This window comes from Stegodyphus dumicola, chromosome 10, assembly GCF_044657685.1.
Source record: "Stegodyphus dumicola isolate Sdum_Otavi_A_Nest chromosome 10, ASM4465768v1".
NCBI lineage: Eukaryota > Metazoa > Arthropoda > Arachnida > Araneae > Eresidae > Stegodyphus > Stegodyphus dumicola.
This window is the reverse complement of record NC_140777.1, coordinates 69,777,728-69,794,090: the sequence shown is the minus strand read 5'-3', so window position 1 is coordinate 69,794,090 and position 16,363 is coordinate 69,777,728. Positions and strand designations below refer to the sequence as shown.

Below are 16,363 nucleotides of genomic sequence, written 5' to 3'. Positions count from 1 at the left end.
GAATGCTACGCACGAGGGAAAATGTCCACCCTTGCTTCCCCCTAACTTCGCATCTGAAACGTGGGTATATTTTGTGGAAGTTAAATCGAAATAGTGTACATATGCGATCGTCTACGATATCTGAACTGCTTTATGGTGCGAGTTCCTGATCGGCACTAGGGACCATTCTTTCCAGGGCCAAGCAAATTTGACTGTCGCGCAGAGAAAGCATTGCTCCAAATCGCTCAAATGTAGACAGAACACGTTTGGTTTGAACATCTATGCTACGGTATTCGACGTCTCGTGTTCTAAATTCGGTCTAGACAGAACACGTTTGGTTTAAGCATTTAGCAACGTCCTGGTACCTCGACGTCTCGAGTTCTAAATTCGGTCTAGACAGAATACGTTTGGTTTAAGCATTTAGCTACTCGACGTTTCGAGTTCTAAATTCGGTCTAGAGAGAACACATTTCATTTAAGCATTTAGCTACTCGACGTCTCGGGTTCTAAATTGGGTCTAGGCACAACACGTTTGGTTTAAGCATTTAGCTACTCAACGTCTCGAGTTCTAGATTCGGTCTAGACAGAACACGTTTGGTTTAAGCATTTAGCTACTCGACGTCTCGAGTTCTAAATTCGGTCTAGACAGAACACGTTTCATTTAAGCATTTAGCTACTCGACGTCTCGGGTTCTAAATTGGGTCTAGACACAACACGTTTGGTTTAAGCATTTAGCTACTCGACGTCTCGAGTTCTAGATTCGGTCCAGACAGAACACGTTTGGTTTAAGCATTTAGCTACTCGACGTCTCGAGTTCTAAATTCGGTCTAGACAGAACACGTTTAAACATTTAGCTAGTCGACGTCTCGAGTTCTCAATTCGGTAACGAAAGCGCAGCAGCAAAGACCAGGGACCCTTATAGCCGCCCTCTATTGGCGGACATCGCCATAAATACATAATAATCTTTAAACCAGAAGCAAGATCCCGAAAATGAGCAGCGACAGCATCAGCAATAACACCTCAGCAAGCAATTTTATAAAAGTATAATTAAACTCCATGACTATTAAACTCTTATATAATTCCACGATTCAATAGCGCTACATGCATTTAAATATTTTAATGTTCTGTTGAAACATCGTAAGTTATTTCTTTTTAGATAATTGGGATATTCATACGCATTAAGATCGGTATTCTGTCACAAGCAATTTTATATTTATATGTGACGAGTTTTGTTTTACTCACAGCTTTAAATGTATCAGTTTTACTCAGAATGACGTACAAAATGTATCGGTATTTAATTCTTGGTTATCACCCTTATGACTGCAGTGAATTCTATGATAAAAATATTAATTTTTCAATTAAGATACCATTCAGTGTAAAATAACTATATCTAGTCACTTGGAAAAAAATGTTTCATGTGTGTAGCGTGAAACTGAAGATCAGTTAGAAACCCATTCAAGCTCCTTTCGTGTGGCTAAAATCCTTGTAAACATTTTAAAGTTTAATTTGATTCTCTATTTTTTTTAAATATAATCTATTGCAGAAATAGAGACGATTTATTATTTTAAAGAATCATTGTTGTTGCTCTTTTCAGCTCCGCATGAATGCCTACAAAGTAGTTTTCGCTGTCATAATACGAAATGTGTCTCTATTGCTGCATATTGCGATTACAAAGATGACTGTGGTGACCTGTCTGATGAATCACGATGCGGTAAGTTTAATTATTTATTCAAAATATATATTCATCATTGATGCATATCTCCTTGTATTAGGTATATATGCTACAACTTTCATTTCAGAGTTATACATATAAAGGAAAATGGAGTTTTTGAAATATTTCCGTCTGAAAATTTAGCGTATTTTTAGTGAGCAGCGGAAAACTTTTTAAAAAATGTAGGAGATATTCCATATATATTAATGGCTATCTATTTTCTGCAACAAGCATTTGTCGATATCGTTAGTTCTATACTATACTGGTTATTTTCTCGTCTAAGAACTGCTATGCAATTTTATCATATTTCTTTTACAAGTTTTTATAAAAAATGGAATTATGGAAAAATTTTTGCTCTTGACACGCATAGTGTAACATATTTGACATTGCAATTTATTTTTGTATCATTCGTCTTTCCTGTCATTCTAAAGTGCTCAAATTGATAGCACTTGTGACGTTGACAACTAAATTTTAAATTTTATCATCAGAATGAAAAGGAGAAGAGTAAGCAAAATGTATTCGGTCTGACGTAATTTCATTCACTAACAAATACAAATTTCACGAATAAATAGTGTATTTTAAAATCTTCTTTCTGTCACTGTGAAAACTCTGAAGAAAGCTATCTGCTTATGATTCGCTCGAAGTGTGACAGCTTTCGAGGAATGCAGTTATCACCACTAGAAACTAAAGTCGCCTCGTATGTGATGAATATTGTCCGTTTTACGAAAATGTTTTAAAATACATTACACCGAATATTTAGATTATAATGTATATAATACTTAGCAATACACATTAAAAAATATTAAGGGCTCTAGAACAGTTGTTTCAAACTGGAAATCCCTCGGCGCATCTGGCCTTTGAAGAAATTTTACAAGGCCTCTGAGTACATTTCAATAATCCGTTTGTAGTAAATGCAATGCTTATAATTTTTGATTGACTACGATTATTTTCTCCTACAAAACGTGCTGAAGCAGAGGGATGTTACTGCTCTATGTAGGTTTTAGGGGATCTTATAGCTAACAGCGCACCAGTCGCTAGTTGTCCCCTGTAGATCGAGTTTACCGAAATCGAAATCGAGTCATGACCGAAAATTTTAGCAAATAAAGTTTCCAAATGTATTAACAGTTACTGAGCTCCCCTGTTTACGCGGTTTCACAATATATATCCTCACGTATAGATATATATGTAGACTCTGTGCAGCGCGGCTCGCGAGAGTAGGAGATTTTGAAAATCCCGCAATGAGCAATAATCTAGATATATAAAGAAGAATGTTTGTTTGTGTATTTTTTTGCAAAACTCAGTCACTACTATAGCTATTGTCGCCAAACCTTTTACCATTCTTTTCTGGGTCCTAGGAAAGGTCGACGTTCACTTTTTTCCAAAACAAAATAGCTAAAATCAGAGATGTTAATAAAAAAAACTCTAAAACCGCTAATTTTCGCCCTCATTTTTACGAGTGGCAACAGCGTCGCACGCTGGAGATAAAACTCTGCTTTATTTCGAAAAGTGTTGCCACTGCTCGCTTTCAAATCCTGTAGTTTGTTCATAAAATTTTTCTAAATTTTATAATAAAATAACAATAGCATTGCCAAATACACTCATGTCCATAAATTAAGGATAATTCGGAGTCACGCGGAAATCGAACTCTAAAATAAATATATCACCTGTAAAATCACTACACACATCTTCAAGAATCATATGCAAATTTCAGGAAGTAACCAGATGACACCGATGGTACTTCACAATGACGAGAGTGTAAGAGAGTGATATATAAGGAATACAGGCAAAGAAGTAAAATTGTTCGCAGGAGCTTCATAAGCATTTCAGGGCAATAACCGAATAGTTATGACACAAAGGACGCATTTGGATGATTTTTTACGTGGTAGAATTATTGGCCGTCAGGAATGTGGGCGTACCCAACTAGAAGTATCAGACGAACTTGGAATTTCCCAAAGTGTCATCTCCAGGCTTCGGCAACGATTCCAAGATGATGGTAATGTGAGTAGACGTTACAGAACAGGTCGGTCCAGAGTTACAACGCCGAATGAGGACCGGTATTTGGCAGTTACTTCCAAAAGAAACAGGCGGAGCACAGCCTCAGACCTATCTCGTCAGCTCTCTTCAGCCACTGGTACGATAATTTCAAGGCAGACCATGTACAGACGCTTAGGGCAGATTGGTCCATATGTTCGTAGACCTGTCAGATGCGTTCCAACTTACTGCAACTCACTGTCGGCTGCAGTAAGCCTGAAGTAGAGAGCATGCATTGTGGACACCGCAACAGTGGGCTTGTGTGATGTTTTCCGACGAGTCTAGGTTTAGCTTGCAGTCTGATTCTCGCCGGACTTTCATATGGAGAGCTCCAGGTACCCGTTACCACCCAGAAAACATCATTGAACGACACCGTTACGGTGGTGCAGGAGTGCTCGTTTGGGGTGGAATTATTCTGGGTTCTAGAACTGACCTGCATGTTCAAATTGGAACCATGACAAGCCAAATCTATAGGGACGTCATTCTGGAACAACATGTACGTTTGTTTCGGGGCGCCATGCGAGCACAATTTGTGTTTATGGATGAACACTTCCGTTCTCACCGTGCAAACATCGTAAGCGAATGCCTTCAATCGGAGGATATCACCCGTATGGACTGGCCAGCATTCTCACCGGACTTAAATCCAGTAGAGTACGTGTGGGACATGCTTGGCCGACGATTTGCAGCCCGTCAACCTCCTCCTAGATGTCTACCGGAACTTCGGAGAGCATTGCTTTTTGAGTGGTGTAATATCCTCCAAGATCAGATCGATAATTTGATACTCAGCATGCCTAGATGTTGTACGGACTGTATTGCATCGTCTGGGAGACATATAATGCATTGCTAATTATACCAACCATGTAATATTGTTTTTTTTGTAAATAGGTTTTTTTTTTTTTTTTTTTTTTTTTTGTAATTTGCTCCAGGGAGAGAAAATCGCTAATTTTTTTAATAATATCAAACATGTAGCATCTTTTTTTGCTCTTTACCTTTTGTTTAATAAATAAACTTTACAAATAAGTCAAATTTGTAATGCTTCTAACTCTTCCTTTGCCTGATTTTGCATTATCCTTAATTTATGGACATGAGTGTATTAAGTACATTATTCCCGATTCCAAAATTTCGTCAGAAGCTATTTCTACTGTTCCCATCATCGTACGACTTTAATCATCCGAGATATTAATTAAAAACTCTGAAAACACTAATTTTCGCACTTGTTTCTCCGAGTGAAAACAGCCTAACGCTTTAGAGATAAAAATGCTTTATTTCGAAAAGTTTTGCTACTGCTCGCTTTAGTCAAAAACTTATACAAGTTTTAAAGAATCTATATATATAAATAAGAATGTTTGTATGTTTGTTCGCGTTACTGATTTCTGATCATTATAATCAATTTTGCCACATTTAATCTACTAAAATTGGATATAGGTAAAATATTGGATGGAACTTGAGCTTTTACGACCATTTGATTAGAAAGACGAAAATCATTAAAATCTGCGTGCCATTGTTGCTGATATAATAAAAGAGAATTAGTGCATTTTTCTATCGAAAATTTTTAAGTGTATTCCATATTGCATCATACTGACAAATGTGTGACTATGAATCGTATTTTTTGCATCGTTATTACAGAAGATTTACAGGGATATCGTTCTCTCGTTGTTAAAAGCATTACTCTGAAGCTAACTTGACTGACATTGGGTGCTTACGATAGTATTATATTGTTGCGTTATTTTTCTTCGTTTACGTTACGTACGTACGGGGTTCATGCGAATTTGGAGGGAATAATGACGACAGCACTTGAAGGAATATCGAAACGCACTTTACTGGCCAGTATTTTCCAAGACAGCCAGTATTTTCCAAGACAATTTGTGCTTATGGATGAACACTCCCGTTCTCACCGTGCAAACATAGTAAGCGAATGCCTTCAATCGGAGGATATCACCCGTATGGACTGGCCAGGATTCTCACCGGACTTTCATATGGAGAGCTCCAGGTACCCGTTACCACCCAGAAAACATCATTGAACGACACCGTTACGGTGGTGCAGGAGTGCTCGTTTGGGGTGGAATTATTCTGGGTTCTAGAACTGACCTGCATGTTCAAATTGGAACCATGACAAGCCAAATCTATAGGGACGTCATTCTGGAACAACATGTACGTTTGTTTCGGGGCGCCATGCGAGCACAATTTGTGTTTATGGATGAACACTTCCGTTCTCACCGTGCAAACATCGTAAGCGAATGCCTTCAATCGGAGGATATCACCCGTATGGACTGGCCAGCATTCTCACCGGACTTAAATCCAGTAGAGTACGTGTGGGACATGCTTGGCCGACGATTTGCAGCCCGTCAACCTCCTCCTAGATGTCTACCGGAACTTCGGAGAGCATTGCTTTTTGAGTGGTGTAATATCCCCCAAGATCAGATCCATAATTTGATACTCAGTGTGCCTAGACGTTGTACGGATTGTATTGCATGGTCTGGGAGACATACAATGTATTGCTAATTATACCAACCATGTAATATTGGTTTTTTGTAAATAGGTTTTTTTTTAGTAATTTGCTCCAGGGAGGAAAAATCGCTAATTTTTTTAATAATATCAAACATGTAGCATCTTTTTTTGCTCCAAAATCACGTTTTTCAATCGCCGAAGAACTACTATAGACAAGCTGTAACAATCAGCGACACAGCTTCCAGGCTATAACGGTGGTGACAGCTTCACTGCAAAGCACCAGAGTACAGCTCTCGACTTTGCTCAGTCGTTCTTAGAACTCCTCATACTCTCGAGACTCTCCACGCTACAACTGGCGATGCACTCGACGATACACTAGAGTACAGCTGCCGACTACTCGGTACAGTCGTTCCCGGAGCTCAACACACTCTCTCAACGATGCACTAACCGCGATACACTAAGAGGCTCTTGCGGTGCACTCGGCACTCACTGACTATCAACTCGATGGACATTGCACGAACTGACTAACTAACTCTCCGCGTTCTAGCAAGGTTTATATACCCTGTAGAGTCATTAGGTAATTTTTGGAAGCTGGAGAGATGAAAACTTAGCAACGCCTTCGCCGGGAATCGAACCACGGACCTGTTTAATACCGGCCCAACGTGCCGAACCACTACACCAGGAAGGCACGCCAAGAAGGTGGGAGAAATACCTTACAACTTTTTGGCTTGTGTTCGAGAACATCCTTGTGTAACTATACCGTTAAGAATTCGTTCCAGAAGGTTTTCTATCTGTCCATGGCATATCGCCAATTTTGTCGCCAAATGTGGCAACCCTAAACCTACTTTGCGGTGAAGCCATCTTACCGCGCCTGGACGTTTTGTAACAATATATATTCTTAAGTAATTCTTGTTATAAGAATGTGCAAGGTTGCCATTTACATAAAAACAACTCACTTTTTTAAAACAACGTGCTCTAAGTGGCGTCCCTTTCTGAGGTAACGTTCTCCCATTCGAGAATGGACATTCTCATAACTTTCTACAGTTTACGTTCGCGGATTGTTTTTAATACAAAAAAATTAACATTTTTATTTTAATTAAAAGTGTTTTTAAATTTATTTCTCTCTTAAATTTCTGAAAAATCGGATAAGAGTTATAATTTATTTTTATTTCTATTAATTCAGACCACCGAGAGTGTCAACCAGGTGAATTTCAATGCATGAATGGTCAATGTATTCCTTTTGAACAACGATGTGATTTATTGAACAATTGCTTTGATAACTCAGATGAGCACAATTGCAAAGGTAAGAAAACATTTTTTTTTAAATAGAGTGATTTTCTCAGCTTTTTATTTTAAGGCTTATTCAAATACATTATCTAATAAATCTGAAGTAAAATTAAAATGAGAAATGAATTTTTAATGAAATTTAATTTTTCTATTTTTTTTTTTTTTTTTTTTTTTTTTTTCTACTTAGTAAAACTTTAAAGTTAGATCCTCTTTTGTAGTGAGATATTGTTAATTAATAGTATTCACTTTTATTCCATTACTTATAAGTTGTTCTGTATTTTCTTTTGTAGTGCTGATTTTATGGGTCTTAATTGGCATTTATAGCTTGAATTATGCTCTGCGCTACTAATGCTTTATCTATTCATCTATGACTTACCGAATGGCTATTTTTTTCCCGTTTTATCTAAACGTTAAATGATACAATAAATTTACGTTAAAAGATTATGCTTATTTGTGAAATTCGTTCACTTTAAATATTTTCATAGTAAATTTATCAGATAATACAGAATTGAGTGTATTTGTAACTGGGATATAGTTCCTGAATATTCTGATAAACTTTTTTTTAGAAATTAGTCATAGTTTTTGGAATCTTTTGTAGAGCTTTCAGATTAATATAGTCATAAAAATTCTGTTTAAAATGTTATGTAACATACAACACTAAATTAATAAATCGCTCTTGATTAGAATTTTATCTCCTTGATTGGCATATACACTATCGCAGTGAACTGTGTTCAATTTAAAAAAATTTACGTAAAAGCGCATGTATACGTATACTAAGCAGACATTTTTGGTCAATCAGTTATTTCCAGTATCAATTTTCAGACAATTTTCCACTTTCTATTGCTATTCAAGTAAATTTTTAAGGAATAAATTCTACTCACTGAAATTTTTTTGATGAATTTCCTCCTCTCTTTACTCCCTCTTTTCGACTGAAGATTTCTGAGATGAGGGGCGGGGGGCATAACAGAAAACCATATCAGAATTAGTTACATGAAGAGGCATATAAATATTACCGTATTGTCATTTACAATTAATGCTTTTAATACCATTAAAATTCAATAGTTTCAATTTCACACTGAACATTGACACCCATCGATATATTCCTTTGATGAATCAAAAGTTTCTAGATGATGAGGTAAAATTACTAAAAGGAAGATTTACAATAGTAAGTTTTCCTCTTCCTATTTGAGAAAATGAAATTTTAGTCTATTGCAAGATTTCTCGCAGTCGAACCCATTAGTTCGTTTTGTAATACAATTAGCGTGAGAGCGTACCATGAGAAAACGAATTATTTAAGAATGGATTTGCCGCCTAGCTTATGTTAACACATAGTGAATTCAAAAAAAGTTAACCTCCTCAATGTGTTACTGTATCTCAAAAACGTTTTACTTCTGAACTGTGATTTTATTCTCCCCATTTTTTTTTTTTTTCATGTATATCTGCTGCAAATAGAGGGAGCAGTAAGTCTGTATATTAATAATAATGTTGCAATGCAAAATGTGACTAAATGCATTCACCGTTCATATTACACTTGCAGGTTCTTGCAATCCCAATAGCACTTTTCAGTGTTATGATGGCACCTGCATTCCCAGGTATACTTTATGTGATGGTCACAGAGACTGCCCTGGAAAATATCACGAAGATGAACAAGTAGGATGTTGTAAGTACTTCAGAATTTATTACTAAATCGTCTAAGACTATTTCGCTGTTAAATTTAACTTGTTTGAACTTTCATAAGCCATTGCAGCCCACCAGTGGCCGAGCGGTAAAATCGCTGAACACTGGTAGTTCGGTCCGAGGTTCGAATCCCGCGAACGGGCTGGCTGCATGGGCGTTTTCGTGGTTTTCCCCATGTGTAACGTGTATACGAGCCAGTTTCCCTTAGAAAGTCCTCCACGAAAGGCATCCCTCCCCTTAGGCAGATAGCCCTAGTGTGCTTTGCCGTATTCTCACCAATACACCATAAGCCATTCAATACACCAACACCAATACACCATAAGCCATTGCAACTTAATAATGCTTTTAAAGAGGAAATAAAGATGTTTTGGGATCTAGAAACATTTTAATTACGAGTTTCAGCAAGCTTTTCCATTTAATTTACGATAGCAATTATTGTAGGTATGCTTCTATGGCTTCTTTGAAACATTTTAGCGTTTATATTACTTTCTATAACATAAAATGCTTATACAAAACTTATTTTTAACCCAATGGGGCGTTAACGCAGAAAGGCTACTAATCTCGAAACGGCATTTTGCGCTGAATTGCTAAAAGTGTTGAATCACTTTTCAAATTGTTGCCACCAAATATAATCGCCCTTTATTATATTTAAAGAAATTAAATAATGAACAATCTGAATTAATGGATGCATGTTTCTCGAATTGTGAAAAAAATAACGATACCTAAAGCCATCAAATTTTGAATAACGTAGTCCTCCACCCGAATATGAACACCTGGAAGCCTGATTCTTGAATTTCGAATTTTTATTATCTATTTCATACTTTGTGAAACTTTAATGTATTTTTGATTAAAAAAAACAATGATTTCAAAGCGATCAGTGGCAACACATTGTGCGGGATAAAATATTTTTACCTCCAGCGCGAGAGATTGTCTGCCGGAAATCTTAAAGATTTGCTGTTTTTTTTTAGTCCAAGTTCTCCCGAAACGCTTGTGCATATGTAAATGAGGAAAACGCCTCTTTGGGATATAAAATCTGAACGCTTTCAATTTTTATTATAATTTTTTATTTCTTTGGGTTCAATATTTTCGTCTAGCTATGAAAGGCAAATCGAGTTTTGCTTTCTAACGTTATTATCGCAGCGTAAGGTAATTTTCACAGCTTCTACGCAATAAAGTTTAAGAATATTTTTCTTTTTGCATTATTACTGCTACCAGCATTGCTTGTAAGAATTTTTTTTTACTTTTCCACTGCATACCGTCGAGATATAATTAGAAGCACGTCCGGCTAGCAATCCAGAGGTCCAGACCTCGAATCTCGGCCAGGGCTTTGCCTTTCTCTTTTTCAAAAACTTATATGACTCTGAAAGTGGTGTCTGAGCCAAAATGTGGTGGATGATAATTAGTGCCCGCCTGGCTGGGTCACCTTCTCCCCAGCCCAAGACGCTCTTTAAGGAAGAAGAATGTAAAGAATTTTCTTCTTTTATATAGCATGTTTTCGGAGTGTAATTGGAAGCATGGCCAGCTAGCAATCGGGAGGTCCAAATTCGGATCGCATCGAAGCCATTGCTCATTTTTCACATTTCCTGCTTCGATATAAATCTGTTTACTCTGCATGCTCATTATAACTGGTTACATAGGAAATTATATATCTATTCATCCATAAGCGAATTTCAAACAATTCAATAATTTTCATGTTACATGAAGTTAATACAGATTGATGCGAAGATAAGTTGTAGTTCTTACTATTGTTATTATTATTATTGTTATTATTATTATTGTTATTATTATCATTGGTAATGGAGACATGTTACATTCTTTCTCAATCTAAAACTTATGTATTTATCTATACTTAATATTTCAGCTCGAAGAGAAGATAGACTTGGAAGATATGAAGAAAAGAAGCTGTGTTCGAAACGAGGTTATTCAGTCATTGATAAAAATTATTATTTATTTATAATCGGTGGTATATGTTTTATTACAGATGCACTGAAAAATTTTATATAAATTGGGCTACAGTAAAAAATTTTAATTTGCATTATAGGTAGTGTTGTGAAATGAACTAAAGCCTATTTCAATACACAATTTATAGAAATATAGCAATATTTCTTCAAATTCTGCATTGAAACTATAGAGTCTGCGTATATTCTTTGGGAGGATACACTCTTAAACCTATGTCGAAGACTAAATAGCGAATTTTCGCTATGCCTTTAAGAATAAATACTGCAGATGAAAGCTGTAAATAAATAACTAAGACGCACATATAACAACCAGAATATCTGTGACTCAAATATATATAGTTGTATTAGTTTATTTATAATATAGGTTATTATATATTACAAACAGTAATTGTAGTAATTGTCAAAATTTTACCAGGTAAAATTGAGTTCTTAGAATTCTGCACTGGAAACGAATTATTTATTTCATAATTTAAATATTTAAATTGCCTGAAATAATTAAATATTTTATTTAAATTTTCAAAAGCATTAAATTCGTTCTTAGTACACTGATATCATTTGCTATAAGTGTATATTAAATATTAGATGTGTCAAGTAAAGTGTCAGTGTATTAAATACAAAATTTTAATGTAAAAAAAAGAATAAATAATAAATAGCTTGAAAATTTTTGTATCACACTTTTTAAATTGCTTAGTTAAAATTCTGAAAAACGTATAATCTATTATTGAAAATAGTAAAATTGAAGTTTAAAAAATTCTGAATAGTCCATGAATTTGAAAAAAAAAAAAAAAAAAACTAATATTTTTGTAGCATTGCTACTTGCCACAATTATTATTCTACGGCACGAGCTTTGAAGAACGTTGTTGAAGATACGAGGTGTAACACAAAAAAAAAAAGAGTGTAAGTGTGTAGCTTGAAAAAAGAGTAGAGTTGGCAACAACTGTTTTGGCGACCTCATCTCACACACCTCCTCTATCCATGCGGCCAGTTTTATTTAACTGGCTACGCAAGTTGAAAGTACTGAGTCATTGAGAGAACATGTGCAACTACACTCTGACAGAAAAAATGTCTGATTTAAAAACCAAACAGCCAATCAACATTCTTGTGAAACTTAAGAAATCAGCCACGGAAGCATTTCAAATGTTAACTGAGGCTTATGAAGATGAAGCTTTGTCTCGTGTGTTTGAACGGCATAAGCAGTTTTCAGGGGGAAGGGACAAAGCACGCAGGTCAAAACCAAATTCAAGGCAATGTTAATTATCTTCTTCGACATTAAGAGAATTGTAATGATTCCTAGTGGGTTCCTAATGGTCGGACTGTTAATCAACACTTCTACACTGAAGTACTAAAAAGACTTCGTGAAAAAAGTAGGGAAAAAAGGCTACAGTTGTGGAGTGATGGATGGGGTTTGCAGCAGGACAATGTACCCACTCACACGGCCCTATCAGTCAAGCAGTTTCTGCCCAGGAAAAATATTACTGTGATGGGGGCATCCTCCTTATCCACCTAATTTGGCTCCATGCAACTTCTTTTATTTTTAAATCTTGCTTATAGGGAAGCCATTTTATCTCAGTTGAAGAGGTTCAGTTAAAAACGGAGAATCTCCTGAAGGGCCTTCCAAAAACCTCGTTCTAGAACTCTTACAAACAATGGCAGCACCGGATGCAGAAATGCTTGAATGCTGAAGGGGAGTTCTTTGAAGGTAATAATGTCACGGGGAACTGATTCTGTAAGTACAATGATTTATTGGACCAGTCTCGTTTTTCTTGTGTCACACCTCGGATTGCATTAACCCTTTGACAGTTTAATTTTTTTCCAGAATTCGGTCAAAAAAATGTCACAATTTTGTATTGCATTTTTAAGTAAAGATATGTTATTAAAATTAACATTTCTAATATTTTTAAGCATTTATTACAACTTTTTTCTTTAATGAAAATAATCAATTTTCCCTGCAAGTTTTTTTTCCCTACATGAATGCAAAACAGGGAAGTTACATTTACAATTAAAATAGTACAATTACTTAACAGATATTTTCGATTTTAATTCAATTACATTTACTATTATGTTTTGATACAAAACATACTTACCCTTCTTTTTTTAAAGATCTGATTTAGTGTGATATATCTTAAAGCAAGGCGACAGGCACAGTCCAACATCACAGTCTGGGCAAAAATACCTTGTCTCTTTTCTAATTCTTTTGCCGTTGTCATTTTTTTTCAATGAACACACATAACACTGTCTCGCGGGTCTTAGTTGTTTCTCTGTAGGTGGAATAACCTCTAAAAAATGTCTTTCTGTTAGTCTTAGTGGAGTTGGTAAATATCCAGGACGGCCTTTTCTTTCTTCTACTGCTGCATGCCTTTCAATAAGTCGATCGATAATTTCTAATCGAAACTGTAAATTCGTATCTTTATTGCCGTGCTTTTTATACAAAACATAAGCGTTCCATAAACAGATATCTAGAAGATGAAAAAATATTTTTTGTAGTATTTCTTTCCTCGTTTCTTTATTACAGGATAATTACTTAGGTTCTGGTCCATTCGATCTACACCACCCATTGTGTTATTATACTCCATAACTACTTTAGGTTTTCGTTTAATTTCATTCGTCGAAGTAGATACTTGAACCATTTCCGGATTATGTATTGTAGATATGAGAGACACAGCTTTTTTGTCCATCCATTTCATAATGCACACTTTTCCTCTCTGGTAAGCAAGTATTTGCCCTTTTTGAAGTTTTTTTGTCAACAGTGCTTTAGGAACTCCCTTTCTTTGAAGTTTTAATGTTCTGTACATATCTGTACAGTAACTAATGAGGATATCTGCTATTTCAGGAGATGAATAAAAGTTGTCAGTTGTCAGACAGTATCCTTTATGTAAAAGTGGTTGCATAAGTGTAATAACTACCTGCGAAGATTTGCTCAAATGTTTGTAACTTTCATCAAACACAATTCCTTTTCCGGTGTATATTATCATAGACCATACATATCCAGACTTCGACTCACACAGCATGTACAATTTTATTCCGAAGCGTGATCGCTTTAGAGGAATATACTGTTTCCAACTTAGCCTTCCTTTGAACAACATAAGACTCTCGTCTGTGGTAACATCACGTTCAGGGATGATCATTTCTTCGAAACGAGTTTTTAAATGCTTTAGCACGGGCCATATTTTTGATAATTTTGGACACTCATGAGAATTTATGTCAAAATTGACATTATCTGAAAAATGCAAATAACTGTAAATTAATTGAAAGCGGCGATATGACATCACTTTTGGAAAAAATGGCGTGGATGTTGAATGCCTCTTGCTCCAATAGTGCTCAACAACTGGCTTTTTTTACAATACCTTGCAGAATATTCAAAGCAAAAAATACATGTAATTCATCTTTCGATGTTGGTGTCCATTTTTTGCTCCTGGAATGCTTACGAAGTGTACTGTTTTTTATGCATTGCTCAGCATATCTATTTGTTTCGAAAACAATCAGGTCAAGCAAATAATCGTCTATGAAAGCATAATAGAACTGAAGTTTACCTTTAGTCTCATCGATATCCAAGTTAATTTTTGGAATTCCAGTGAAAGCAAATCTAGGAGGCGGATCCGAAGGATTATCACAACTAATTTCAAAAAATTGTCTTGCTTGACTGATTTCATCTGTATCAGAGTCACTACTATCCAGGTCATCTAGTAAACTTTCGCTACTATCATTTACAGATAATTCAGTTTCTGATTCCGAGTCACAATTCGAATCACAAGAAATTAGCTCCATACGCTCTGAATTATCCATTATTTAAAAGTAAAAATATATTATTCAACACTTACATGAATACAATTATCAGGCGGCTGGTAAAATATAACCAGAAAGCTATACACTGAAAGATAACAATTCGTCTTCTGATACAAAACATGCGAAAAAACCCGCGCTCTTGAACCAATCAGACAATAAACTGCAAACTATCATTTACTGGACAACTATCGACATCTGTACGAATAATTTGTTACTAAAATTGGAAAAAATACGGCCGAAACAGTGCAAGCGAAATAGAAATCAGATTTCACGTACGCCGTACGGGCAAATCAGTAAAGGCCCGAAAGCTGTGCCCGTACGGGCAAAACAGGGAAGGGGTTAAAGTGTAATTCTTTAACACTGTAATTGTGCTCCTCTTACTGTTCATAGATACTAATAAATTAATAATTTCATGCAAGTGTTAATTTTACAAAAAATTCTGTTTTTTAAAGATCGAAAGACGTGCCTAGACTTGTACATGTTAGATAACATCCGAGCGAGCGGCTACTACATGATAGATTCAGATGGCTCTGATGGACCAATACCACCTTTCGAAGTGTTCTGCCAGATTGGTGATAGCCCGGAAGAAGTGATCACCATCATCCATCACGACTCAGAGGAAAGTATGTATGTCCGGTCAGGAAAAGACGGTCCAGGAAGTTACAGCAGGACTCTCGTCTACTCCGTGGGTATGGAAAAACTCAAAGCACTAACCAACGCATCAAAAACTTGCCGGCAGTTTATCAGTTGGCGATGTTGGGGAACAGGCTTCCACTTTGAATCTGAGAAACCTTGGAGCTGGTGGGTTTCTTGGAACGGGCAGCCTCAATACACCTGGGGAGGCGCAAAAAAGCATAGAACTTGTGGCTGTGATGTAGAAGGATGTAGAAACGTCAATAAAACTTGCAATTGTGATTCTGTCCAAAAATTTGAAGGGAGTGCAGATGAAGGATTTCTGGAGAACAAGGATACCCTACCAGTTAAAGAGGTATACGCTTCAACCACAATAAAAATCTATTTTAAACTGATCATTTAAGTATATTATGCATCTTTTAATTTTTATTTTATTATATGTTTTTTAGTTTAATCATAATGTTCATGTTAAAACATCATGTTTCGAAACTAATTCTCTTTGTTTTTTTAAACGAATGCTTTGTTCTGGGTCTAATTACTCGTTCAGCAGTAATCGCACTACAAAATACTATACAGTTTTTGTTCTTAAATTACATAGAAAAACAGTCTTTGACTGTTTTTTTTTTTTTTTTTTCAGAAGCATTTTTAGAAGAATTAAAAAGTGCTTTTTTAATTGAATTCTGGCGGCATGGTATCATCTTTGTTTAAAAGGATAGGAATTTTGCCATTTTTTAACCCTCTATAGTAAAAAATCTGATGTGTACACCACATGACTTCCTTGTACGCAATATTAAATTCTCCGCTTTTTTTCTTGCATTTCATTTAAACTTTATTGCATTGAATTAAATCAACTTCCT

The 16,363-nt window shown here is 35.7% G+C and overlaps 1 protein-coding gene across 3 annotated transcripts in view; it reads left to right on the top strand.

Moving 5' to 3' along the window:
* The window catches only part of LOC118193121 (uncharacterized), a 173,560-nt gene that overhangs the window by 101,176 nt on the left and 56,021 nt on the right, over positions 1-16,363 (top strand). For all 3 annotated transcript variants that reach the window (XR_015043446.1, XM_085825060.1, XM_085825061.1), the window contains exons 23-27: positions 1,573-1,689; positions 7,352-7,471; positions 8,993-9,115; positions 10,994-11,050; positions 15,326-15,861. Coding sequence is in view for 2 of the 3 variants with exons in the window: in XM_085825060.1 (XP_085681186.1) it covers positions 1,573-1,689; positions 7,352-7,471; positions 8,993-9,115; positions 10,994-11,050; positions 15,326-15,861 (953 nt within the window). In the remaining variant the exon portion in view is untranslated. The remainder of the gene's footprint in view (positions 1-1,572; positions 1,690-7,351; positions 7,472-8,992; positions 9,116-10,993; positions 11,051-15,325; positions 15,862-16,363) is intronic.